We start from the raw sequence: 12,732 nt of genomic DNA, 5'->3' as shown, positions 1-12,732 counted from the left end.
TGCCTCCCCGTGCTGCAGCCCCCACATCAGTGGTCAGAACCAGCCTGATGTCTTCGAAACTGCCTTCAATATGCAGGCCAGGTTCAGTGATCTCTGCCTTGGGCCCAGTCCAGACAGGTGCGCGCCCCACCAGATTCAGAGTCTACCTCCGAATTCTTGGAGGGGCCCCAAGTCCATCCTGCCCCACTGGAGAGCAAGATGCCCCTGTATGTGCCATGTCCAGTGCCAAGCTCGTCACTGGCACCTAACCAAACCATCCCCAACGCTCCAGGGTTTCTCTGGTGTCCTGCCGGTGCTCCTCACCAAACGCCCGGCTGGCCTCCACCCCACTGGCATGGGACTCACCACGCTGTCTTCCTACCTGCCCTGTGCCAGGAAAGGACCAGTGACTCAGACCAGTCCATGGCCGTGCGGCAGCTGCCCATGACTCCACGTAAAGTGCCGACCCCCGCGGTAGAGCAAAGATTATGGGAACATCCAACCAAAATAACAGAAGAGTCTGCGCTGGAGACTCTGGCCACACCCCACGGCTCGGGTCAACTCTGCTTCTAAACAGTGCCTTCGCTCCAGCCAGGCGTGGGGGGGGGGTCCCCCAGCCGGCCCCGGCAGCCAAGGCTCCTCTGGCTGGGGGTCCCCACAGCTCCGCTAACAGGCTGAACGGCGCTTGCCTCTGGTGCCCACTGGGTCCTGTGTCATAAACACCCCGAGGGGTGAACTTCCTCTGCCTCCCCACCCCGCTCCAGCGACAGAGGGAGGAAATGACCAGGAACCGGCTGTTGGAGTCAGTTCCCTGCAGCCCATTGTCCTGGCCCCGTCCCCTCTTCCTTCCCAAGTGCACAGGAGGCTGGGGGAGGGGCCTTGCTTTGCATTCTCTCCCTCCCTCCCCAGACACATCTGGACCCTGCTTTGGACTGTTATCCCCAGGCAGAGAAACCCCTCCCAGGGTCCCTAGCTGGAGCCGGCCCCTGTGGGAGGCTGGGCCTGTCCACAGTCCTACGCTGATGGACAGATGCCCAGCCACTGGGAAACGGGGAAGCTCCACCCAAGGCAGCGGAGCTGCCTCTCACCTGCTCCCTGCCACAGCCACATCAAACCCCCCACCCCAAGCAGCACCAAGGGGCTGGCCCGGCCTGCAGCGGAGGATCAGGGATGCAGGTTTGTTGCCTAAAACTCCCCCCTTGGCAATAGTTCCTGGGCTGCGGCTCTCCCCCAGAGAGCCCACTGCCAGCTCCCAGAGACACAGGTTAATGCCAGCCCTTGGAACTGGAGCCCTCCCAGTGCCCCAAAATGCTCCTGTCGACTCCCAGGGCCATTTCTCTGCCCCCAGCTGCCACAATGATGGGTGCCCTAGGCAGGGGCTGGGTGCTGCCAGGTGCTGAGCACCCTCAACCCCAAAAGTCAGTGGGAGAGGAGGCTGCCCAGCACTGTGTGTACAGGGGGTGGGGTTGTGGGGGGGGCGGCGATTGGGTCACAGGCGCAGATCCTACCCCAGACAGCTCCGTGTGACTGGCACAAAGACCTTCTGGGCCAATGTGGGGAGCCGCACTGCAGCCCAACCACTCCTTTCCTTCCCAGTGGTTCAGCCCCCTTGGCCACTCCAGTTTGTCCCACCCCATCTGCACATGCCTGACCTCCCTGTGGGCTGTCCATGGCGCTGGAGGGAGCAGGGGGCACCGCAGTGCTCACTTGGCCAGGCTGGCTCAGGGCTCCTGCTCCGTGGGGCAGAGTTGTCGGCCTGCAGAGCACAAGGCAGCCCCTAGAGAGATGCAGGCACCGCCTTCGACCCTGGGTGAGTACGCGGGTGGGGGCATTCCATGAAGCTCTGGAGTTGCCAAAGCGTTAGGCCTCTGCCTGAAGCATGCTGCTGGGAGACTGATCCCTGCCGAACCCCTAGCACTGCTGGTGCTGGCGACTCGCCCACTTGGGAGAACCCCAGGGCCTCTGCCGGCCAGGCTGTCCCTGCATGCAGGATGGCAGTCACAGCCCCCCTCCAGTCACTCCAAAGGCATACTGCAAACGCAGGGCGCAGCAGAGCCCGGCTGGCAAAGCCACGACCCAAATGGCCCTGTCCTAGGTCTAATCCAGACGAGGAAGGAAGCGGTTGGAAAAGCGTGCAGCTCTCAAAGGAGAAGGACCCGGAGCTCCGTGGGGCAGTGAACCAAGCCCTCGCTCTTCGTTAGCCCCACGTTGCATGGCCCATTTGCCACCACCCAGCCAGCCAGACGGGGTGTTCAACTGCCTCCCTACCAGCATTCACTGACTAGCAGCACCCAGCCCGCAGGCCCCTCACCCCAGAGTGACTGCATTGCAAGGGGCTGAGCACTGGGTTGGGAGCCAGACTACCTGCCCTGGAGAGGAAAGGCCTGTGAATCCCTAGCACAGGAACAGCACAGGCAGGGCACACTCTGCCTCCCTCCATGGCTTTCCTGCCAAGGAATCACGTCTGCAGGAGTAGGAGTCCAGGCTCTGGAGCACGATGCTACCCCCAAAGAACCTGAATATTGTCGGCATGAGGTGTGGCTGGAGACTGCTCCAGTGCAGCTCCCACAGAGCTCAGAACAGCCCTCCAGCAAGTCACTCCAGGACAGGCCCAGGGCGGTGAGAGGCCCAGAGCCCATTCCCAAGCTCTCTTTGTACTTCCTCCTCCTACAGCCCCTCGGCTTGGGGTGGGTGGGGATCAGGAATGAGCCTGGGGCCTTCTTGCAGCAAGAACTGGGGAACCTCCGCGGCTCACCTCCCAGCAAAACAAACACCTACATCCAACAGCAGCTAGGGCTGGGTCCAAGCCTGGGCCGGGATCTGAGCTCCAGCTGTGGCTCATTAGTAGAGAGGGACCAAATGCAAACCCACAGCTCAAAAGCCTCCCTTGGAGGAGTGCTGATTTGGGTCAGGATTCTAGCTCGCTGCAGGCAGGCAGAGTCAGACCTGGGGTTTGGTTGCACCCAGTAAAAAGGTTCCCCTTCCCCTTTCCCTCCCCCAGCTCTTTCATTTGGGGGTAGTCTGCTTCCTGCTCTGCTCTGTGCAGTAAGAAGAGAGGGGCATGGACCTTGCCAGTTCTGTATCTGTTCATCACTTTTGTAGCAGAGATGTGGGGGATGGGCATGGAGCACTTCACTTACATGTCACTGGGATCTGGAGGGACTGATGAATGGGTGCAGGTTAAGCGATGCAGACTCAGATCCTTTCACGGGGCATGTGTACTTTTTAGTTTTGTTCCCCTTTAAATGTGAAACTGAGCCAGTTGGGAGGGGGTGCAGGTAGGGTGACACACACACTGTGCTCTCACTCACTCTTCTGGAAACTTTGTATTCGTTCTTTCTTGGCTACTAGCCATCCCCGCCAGGCAGAGTGTGCATGCTTAGGGGGTGGGTAGGTGTGTGTGTGTGTGTGTGTGTGTGTGTGTATATACAGGAAATACAAGCTTGGAGGACTCACAGCTAGGTGGGGGACGTGGGAACAGGCTGCACATGCTGGAAGGTGCAAGCCGCAGAATTGGAGAGAAATTATTTGGGGTGGGTCAGGAGGGTTGAACTAAAGGGAAATTTAGGCTGAATACTGGGGAAGTCCTACCCAGCCGAGGGGCAGTTTCTCCAGGAGCCCAAATGCTTGGGGCAGTTCAAACTAGGCTGGACAATGAAGTCCCCTGGTACTGTCAGGGATACTCCTGAACTGGCAAGATCAGGAACCAAAAGGGCCTTTTTCTTTGCTAATTTCAGTGATGCCCCCATGCAGGGCTGACTCTGGCTTCCAGTCCTGCCAAGGCCAGCACACCAGTTCCTGCTGCCTGGGCTGACGCTCCCGTTTCATAACGTGGGCAGCAAGTGCCTAGTCCCCGATCACTGGGGCCGGGTGCTCAGTCCCAGTGGGGCTGATCCTGCTTCAGCCACAGACTAACCTCCCTGCTATAATGCCAACAGGCAACATTTCTGAAAGCACCTAAGTGACTCAGGTGTCTAAAGCCTGTTTCCAAAGAGACTTGGGCACTGCAGCACCTACATCTCATCGGCTTTAATGGGGGCTAGGCCCTTCAGTGCCCATGTCACTTCTGAGACTGGGACGTGGATTCTAAATCACGCAGGCACTTTCAAAATCAAGCCCAGTGCTCCTTTGTTTGTGGGTTTCAAAAAGGAGCCAACCCAGGGGTGCTGACGGAAACTTCACTGCAACCCAAACTGGGGATTGGATGCTACTTGCCCACAACAAGTGGAAGATGAGGTACCAGGGCATCGCATCTTCCAGAGAGCCGGGATTTAAGGCACCACAGATTCAGCAACCGCCCCTGCCACCCAGCCCCAAGGGATATCCTGAGTCAGCTGGGGACATGGGTCATCTCATCCACACACAAATTCAGCTCTCATCTCTATGCTGACAGATCCCAGCCCTACCTCTCTTCTCCAGACCTGGCTCCTTCTGTTCAAACTGCCATCACAGCCTGTCTCTGATGGCTCCTCAGGGATGTCTAGCTGCCCAACATGACTGAAACAGAGCTCTTCATGTTCCCCAATCCCTCCCTGTTCTGCCTTGCTCGATCACTGTGGGCAACACCACAACCCTGCCTGGAGCTCAGGCCCATAACCTGGGCGTCATCTTTGCCAGGGCCTTCTCTCTAGGTCCTCACATTCAGTCCTATGTCTAAGCTACGCCTTTCCGAGCCATCCACACAGCTAAAACCCTCACCCAGGCTCTCATCTCATCTTGCATCTCACCCACTGCAACATCCTTCTCTCCATCCTTGACCAATGTTACCTTGTCCCACCTCATACCCATTCAGAACAATGGGTTCTGCTGCAAGGATCCTTCTTCTAGCCCGCAGCTTTGACCACATCATCCTCTCTGCATCCCTCCACGGGCTCCCCCTTCTACACCGCATCAGACAGGAGCTACGTGTTTTCACTTCCAAGTCCCTCCACAGACTATCCCTACCTGACCTCTCATCATGACAAGGCTCACCTCAGCAGAGCCATGTAACCTGTGAGCGATGGAGGCTGGATTCATGTTCAAACCCTTCACGCTTTCCCCCCTGCTGTCCCCACATCTGGGAGGAGCTCGCTGTAAACATTTGTGGAAGTGACCCCTTCTCTTCCTTCAGATCCTGCTTCCCAGCTTTCCTTTGCCAAGATGCCTACTTGAAGCTCTCTGAGGTAGACACCATCTTTCTGCTCTGTTTGCACAGCACCTAGCATAATGGGGTCTTGCCCCATCACTGGGGCTCCTAGGTGCTACAGTAATACAAAGAAATACCAGTGTAGTGGCTGAGGTGTGGGGAAATACGGGTAGAACCCATTTCCCATAGACACAGGTTAGCCAGCCCATAGTTTACATGTGGCCACCACAGATTAAACAGTTTAGCTAGCAGGATCTGCACAAGCGTGGGACAGGAAGGAGGGCTCTTGTCCTGCAATTCATGAGTAGACAGACTAGGGACTGGAACTGGATTCCTTTCCCCACCCGGAATAGACTCTCAGCACAGCCCCTGCTTGCTGCTGACTTGATGTTGCTGAGCTAGTTTTCTGCCATTTCCCCAGCATCCCCCCACAGGTTACGGCAGGCCTGGCACTCCACGTAGCTGCAGGACTGAATCTTCCTTGCTGCTCTTTGTTCGTTTTCTCTGAACCAACAAACATGACAAGCAAAATGTCAAAAATACAGAGAAGGGAAGCAGCTCTCGGGATGTGACCTCTCTGCAGGTCTCACAATGCAGTGCCGGAATTCCATTTCCAACCCTGCACGAGCCATCATGCTCCACAGCTGCATGGCTTACCTTTGCAATCAATCTCTTAGAATCGAGCGACCCTGCGCCCAGGCAGCGGGTGAACGCTCAGACACTCAGGACAGAACACACACATCACTTCCCGGACCCACCACCTTCCTCGGTCACTTTTTGCACACATTTCTGTGAGCAAAACATTGTCCTCAAGAAACCCTGTGGAAACTGAAAGCATCGGGCATACTTGCACATGAGGGTGTGTGCATCATTATTCACAATGGCCATGTTTCCCAGGCTAGCTTAAAAGTTCTTAGCAGATCTGGCAACCCTCATACTGGGAAGTGGAAACAATACCATGCAGCTCTGTGACTAATCTCACAGCACAAATATTCAGCAATAGTGGCAGTGAAGAGTTCATGAGCATTCCACAGGCTGAAATAGGTTTGCACAGCCACTTGTGGATTAATCAACACATTGGTGAAACCAAAGCATGTTTGAGGCTAATCCTCAAACAGGGAGACGGGCTAATTCGTCTGATGAACTGCTCACTGCAAACAGTCTGGGAGAAAGGCAGCTTTCCCTAATCAGCCCCGGCACACACAAGCAAATCTACAAACAAACAGCATGCATGACATCAGCCAAAGAACCAGGCCACAAGCTCCAAAACCAATGGCTTCTCACTCAGCCTCTTCCTCTTTGCAGGCCTCCAGCCACTAGAGGGAGACAGGTTCTACCCAGAGCGAGCAGTGCCGAGTCCAGTAGAGGGCAGTGATGCATGTAAATAATTTGATTGGGTTTGGCTCTCGGCATACACTGTAATCTCTATTCCAGCCTTTCTACAGAAGCTTTGCTGTCCAGGACCCTGATGCAGGAGACAAGTTCCAGGTTCATACAGAAGTGGGAAGGAGAGGGAGCCTTTGCAATACAACAGATTGGTGTGTGGAACCTCAAAGGGAGGTTCTTGCAGAGCTGATGCAGAGTCAAGCTGATACAAGGTCTCCTGCAGATCCACACAGGATCCCAGGCAACACTAGATCCATTACAAGGACTAAGCCAGCCATTACTGGGGAATAGCTGTAAGCGTGAATGGCAATAGTGTAAAGACTCCTTCCTGCATTGTCCTCCGTCTTGGGGCATGAACAGAGGAGCTGTTTGCAGAGGCTCTTGTGCACTTCCACTCCCCCCATAAAGGACTTTAAATGTAAGGGATTAAGCCATGGCTAGATGCAGATGGCCTGATTCTGCTCAGTTCCACCAATGTACCTCCATTGACGGCAGCAGTACAGTTCCGCCCCAGAGTCTATCATTCAGCTGAGCAGTCAGCCCCATGCGCTGTCAGGTCAGCAATCTCAAGGCTGTTTGCTGACACTAGGCAGTGAACTGTGGCCCAGAGCTCCAGTCGCAGATGACAGCGTCACAGTCAAAAAATGGCTCTGCTTCACTCACTCACCCATCAGAGCCAGAGGCCTCCACCAATCCCACCAGTCTCCATGGGTCTGTCTCACTTTGGGGGCTCTCAGGACAGTTACAGCCTGCCTACACAACAGCTGCAGGTGGGATTCCCAGCTTGGGAGACATACCCGTGATAGCTCTGCTCGAGCGCTGAAAATAGCAGCGTGGCCGCAGCAGCACAAGTGGTTCAGGCTAGCCACCCAGTATGTACCCCACGGATTGGATGGATTGGACTCCGGTGGCTAGTCCAGGCTGCCGCAGCTATACCACTGATTTTAGCATGCTAGTGTGAGCAGAATTAGCATGTGCCGGAGGTGGGAATTACACTTCCAGCTGCAGTGCAGACGTGCCCTTAAAGCCCTAGCTCCCCAGGGTGACACATGGTAACCAGGGTCACTCTGTGCAGCACTGGATTACACAGACACTGCACACAGGTGCCTGGAGTGCGCAGTCACTGTCCATGCACACTGTGTTGCTCTGCAATGAGGCCAAAGCATATATGCAGGATCTGATGGTCTGTCACAAACCTGAATTGCAGAGACTGAGGTCAGATGTCCAGTGCTGGATGTCACTGCCATTCATTTCAGCCACTGAAACAACCTGGGGGACATGTCACCTGCCCTCACGCTGGTGGTCACTGCACAGTACTGGGGGGCTGCATGTTAGTGAGAGTTCTGGAGCCAGGGTTAGTAACTCCCACAGACCTTATTACTGCAACCAGTTACAACAGACAGATTTCAGAGTAGCAGCCGTGTTAGTCTGTATTTGCAAAAAGAAAAGGAGTACTTGTGGCACCTTGGAGACTAACAAATTTATTAGAGCATAAGCTTTCGTGAGCTACAGCTCATCCAATGCATCCGATGAAGTGAGCTGTAGCTCACGAAAGCTTATGCTCTAATAAATTTGTTAGTCTCCAAGGTGCCACAAGTACTCCTTAACAGACAGACTGGCTCACTACAGAGCCCCTCCCCTGCAAAGCTTTGGCCTTTCCCTGCCAGTCACTTCGTCTTCATAAGGACATAGGAAATTCCACACCTGGTCAGAATATTGGCACAGCCAGCCCCTGCCGCACCGGGTCAGAACATCGGCACGGCCATTTCCGCAGCCAGCCCCTGCCGCACCGGGTCAGAACATCGGCACAGCCATTTCCGCAGCCACCCCCTGCTGCACCGGGTCAGAACATTGGCACGGTCACCCCCTGCCGCACCGGGTCAGAGCATTGGCACGGCCACCCCCTGCCTCACCGGGTCAGACAGAACCTCAGTGCAGTCCTCCCCTGCCACATATTTGCTATTGCCCATGTGGTCAAAACCTAACCTGTGACAGTATTTTTTTTTTGGTGGTGGTGGTGGGGGGGTCAGTTCTGACCTGGGTTCCCCTCAGCCAGCAGGCCTTAGCCCCTTCCTTCCCCACCTCTGCTGGAAAGGAGGCAGGTGACTGACAAGCTCTCAGGGCTGCTCCCCATAGAAGAGTCAGAACCAATGCATATTTGATGAGAACAAAGAGCTGTTTAAGGAGAGCACAAGGAGCAAGCACAGCACACAGCACAGGTTGTTTGTGTGAGCACAGGACTTCACTGGATAGGGGAGACCAGCCAAGGCATTTCCTACCCTTAGCCAGGACTTTCCCAGGGTAGTGGTCAGCTTCGGGTCGGACTCCAGCCATGCATCCTGCGCTGCTGCTCCCAAAATGGATCCTCTCTCCTCTGCTCCCAGGGGCTGACTTAGGCTTTGCCCACACTGCTGGAAAAACCCCTCCTAGGTCAGGAAACATGTCCCCACCCAGCAGGTCCATGGAAACCTCCGCAGCCCTTCTAGCCTATCTGAGACTGGTTGCAGTCCCATTGCCCAGCCCTGTGATTGAGTGTTGCAATCACTTGATCTGGTTCTGACCTGTCTGGGGAGGGGACCCACCAAAGGCCTGGTTTCTTCTGGGGATAGCAGGCACTAAGGGCTATCGAGTTTCAGTGACTTCTTACTCAGCAGATAAGGCTTCACCTTCAGCCTTGGTTTTAGGGCGGTACCTTTCCAGAAGGAATGCCTGGGCCATCAGAATCCCAACAGCCTTCTAGCATTAACAGGACTGGGTGTGCCTCAGTTGTCCCCACTTTACATATGAGATGAGTGTGAAAGTTCTCTAGCAGGCAAATTTGCAATTACGACTTAGCTAAAACCTTCAGCATAGCACATTGACTAGGATCCAAGGACAGCTTTGCTGTGAGAAGTTACCCAAAATTAAACCACATCACTGGGGAGGGGTCATGTTAGTGGGGCTGACTCCATGGGATACATGCACTCAGTTAACAAGTAAAGAGATATAGGTTTGTTTTCTAAATAGCTGGCCCTGCATGCTCCTCAGGGATCTGAGGCAAGTCAGAGCCTTCCCTTCTCCTCCATCTAGCCAGACTAGCCTCCAGCTCCCACTCTCTCAGCTGTGTGGGCTCTGCAGGGCTAACACCAGCCAGGACTCCTAGGCATGAGGTTCTCCCTGAGCTGTCATATTCACATTCACTAGGTATCTGTAAGAGACAGGGCAGCATTTCAAGCTCTAAGGACTGGCTGAGCTGAATGCGGAATAGTCTGAGGAGACCTGACAAAGGTTAGCCCAAGACTGGGAAACCGGCAACATCTGAGCATGTGCAGAGCACAGCCTCACATCTCCTGGAGCCAGGGGTCAGAAAGAGATGGAGGCAAGATTCCCAAGTTGCTGAATTGCGGAGGTCAGCCCAGGGGAGGGCAGAGGAGTGAATAGACAGGTGCTACTTGTTTCATGCAGCCCTGTGTGAAGCAAGGTCAGGGCTAGACAAGGTTGGACTAGTTTGCTAGTCCAAGAGCTCTGCAGTGAATCCTGGTAACCCGCACAGGTCCCTTGGAGGTAGGTTCTGTCACTGCCTCTTTGGCTGTGGGCCTCTCCAGTGACACAGCGAGTCGTAACGCACCCTCTATGGTGCTTGACTCACGCCCAGGAGTCGGCAAGAGACTTGCGCCCATGCAGTGAGGGGAGAGAACAGACCCCAGGCCCTCCAGCTGGAGTTTCCCTGCAAACGAGCAGTGGATGCTGAGATATGGACCCCATGTCACACTGCACATGTGCAACAAATTCAAGAGCTGCAGACGGCCCAACTCCTCTCCGAATCGCCACTGCCCCAACACACAGCGAGTCTTGGTCAGCTCCAAACACGTAGAACTCCCTGAGCTGGCAGCAACAGCAGTGCCTTATCCTCTCTGCAGACCCAGACACCAGAGGGCATCAGCAGTGCATGTCTCTCTCCCACACACAGCGTTACAGTGCAACATGGAGAAGCCTGCCTCCCTCCACTGGGCTAACATAGCTGGGTGGGCTGGTTACAGGGGGACACCGGGCCATTGAAGCCAGTCACCCACATTCCAGCCAATAGAGGGCAGCAGTAAGCCAGCACCTGCACACGCACAACCTGGAGTAGTTAGCAGCTGGGCCAAGAGCAGAACCCAGGTGTCCTGGCTCTGACTCACTGTGTGACCTTGGGCAAGTCCCTTGGACCTTTCTCCAGATGTGACACAGCTGGAACAGGGGGTTGCATGCAGCAGGCCTATGCTCTGGGACAGCCAGAGGGAATGAAAACTCCCTGGGGAACTGCTGGAGCACACAGCCCAATGTCATTCCTGTTGCTATAGCAAACCCCAAAGCACCTGCAGATACTCAGCATGTATTGTCATCCCCCCCCCCCCCTCACCACTGCAACTCAGAGCACTCCAGGGAACAGAGCCTGCCGCCCAGCTAGGCAGCCTCCCCACCTGCCCCTGCCTGGCCTGAGGAGGAGGTGGAGGAGGGGTCTCCAGGGAGAGCACCAAACAAGGGGAGGAAGTGCTCTGCTTGTGACCTGGCAGGAGCATGTGTGACAGCAACAGGAAGGCAAGCTAGGCTGCAGGAGGAGGATTAGGGCGCAGGGCAGGGAGCACACGGCAGGCAAGGAGCAGCCTGGCAGGAGCCCGGTGCCCAGGCTCACCCTGCATTGGCGCTGCACTGGCAGGGGGCTAGCAGAAAGAGCCGGTGCCTGGGCTGCCATGGCTGGGGCAGGCTCATCCTGCACTGGCACTGGTTTGGCAGCGGGCTGGGCAGCACAGCATGGCAGAGGCAATATGAGAGGTGGATTATGGTGCTGCCCATACCCTTCCCCAGGCAGGTGCAGGATCCCACTTGCATGGCTCATGCCGGAGAAGGGAGAGCAGGGGCTTACACTGCGCCAGCAGCACGGGGGAGGGGAGACTACCGAGTGCTGGGGGTGACACAGCCAGAGGGCGCGGGCGCGCTGGGGGGGACAGGGGCTGCGGAGCGCACCCGGGCAGGGCCCCGGGGAGCCGGGCGCGGAGAGGGACCCCCCCGCCCGGGCGCCGCGGCGGTACCTGTTGCCGAGTCCATCTTGCAGGGCCGGGGGCTCCTCGGCGGCTTGCGCTGAGAGTTGCCCATGCCTGGGCGCCGGCGGCTCCGCCCGGGGGTCACCATGCCCCGGCGCCGCTGCGCCCCGGCTCCATCATCCCCGCGCTCGGGGGCTCCAGTAGCGCCGCGCCGGGCTGAGAGGAGCGGCCCCCGGGGCGGGCGGGAGCCAGGGCGCGGAGCGGGCAGCCGGCCCTCATGCCGCCCTGGGCCAGGCCGGGCTGCGGTGGCCCGCGGCGCGCTCCCCGGCCCCCGCGCCGCGCTCCGGCCCGTCGGCGGCCCCGCGCCGGACCCGGGCAGGGGGCCGCCAGGCTGCGGCTCCCCGGCCGCGGCACGTTCACACCCTGGGGACCTGCCGCCGAGCCGGACTCGCGCCGGGAGCGGGGGGTCTCTGCGGCGCTCACGCCCACGGCGCCGGGGACTCGCCACCTGGCGCCGGAGCAGCCGCTCCGGACTGACACCCCATGGCCACGCTCCGGCCAGGGACACCTGGGAGGCGGGAGGAGCCCCAGGAGAATCAGATGTGGAACTGGAGTGAGATCGGAACCAGGCCCTGCCCCCCTCCGGGGAGACAGGCCGGCCACAGCTGTGCCGAGGGGTCTCTGCTGTTCGAGGAGCTGCGAAGCCGGATACCCAGGAGCTGCATCGCTGGCAGCCAATGGCATGGCTCCGTTCAGCAGCCCCTTTAGGAATGTAAACGTGCGAGCGTGTGTGCACACCCCCACATCGAGCGCTGCTCCCCGGGGGCCGCGGCGGGCTTTGCAGGCTCTCAGCGGGGCTGGGAGGTTCAGCTACTGCCTGCCCTGGCAGCTCTTCCAGGTTTTGGGCTTGGAGCTGCCTGTGCTGCACCGGGGAAAGGGGGAGGACCCTGCAGCAAGTCCCGTGGCCCCACCGGCTGCTCCCCCCAGGGCATAGGCACAACTGAATTGAACAGGGATCAAGCTGCTCAGCCTCTAGGGACTGAACAGAAATCAGTGTATCCAGGTTTATCATTTGTCTAGCAGCAGTCAGGTGAGACCAGGGCCCAGCACAGCCCTGCCAGGGCTCCTGCCCCAAAAAGCTTCCCCTTTAACAGACAAAGGGGAGGAAGGGAAATGGAGAGGGGAAGCGGCCTGCATATAGAGCCCGATGTCATGAGGCCCAGTCTAGTGCTGCCAGGC

At 57.4% G+C, this 12,732-nt stretch overlaps 1 protein-coding gene across 4 annotated transcripts in view; it reads right to left on the bottom strand.

Moving 5' to 3' along the window:
* The window catches only part of NHSL2 (NHS like 2), a 157,570-nt gene that overhangs the window by 64,559 nt on the left and 80,279 nt on the right, over positions 1 to 12,732 (bottom strand). For 2 of the 4 annotated variants that reach the window (XM_038416912.2, XM_038416913.2), the window contains exon 1: positions 362 to 687. The exons of 1 other annotated variant lie outside the window; for it this stretch is intronic. In XM_038416912.2, the coding sequence (XP_038272840.1) occupies positions 362 to 425 (64 nt within the window). In that variant the 5' untranslated portion in view covers positions 426 to 687. Of the gene's footprint in view, positions 1 to 361; positions 688 to 11,541; positions 11,732 to 12,732 lie in introns of those variants that run through there. One more of the 4 variants, XM_038416911.2, reaches the window with a different exon arrangement.

The sequence above is a fragment of the Dermochelys coriacea genome, chromosome 9, assembly GCF_009764565.3.
Source record: "Dermochelys coriacea isolate rDerCor1 chromosome 9, rDerCor1.pri.v4, whole genome shotgun sequence".
Lineage (NCBI taxonomy): Eukaryota > Metazoa > Chordata > Testudines > Dermochelyidae > Dermochelys > Dermochelys coriacea.
The sequence above is the reverse complement of the archived record's forward strand: the minus strand, read 5'-3'. Positions and strand labels throughout refer to the sequence as shown.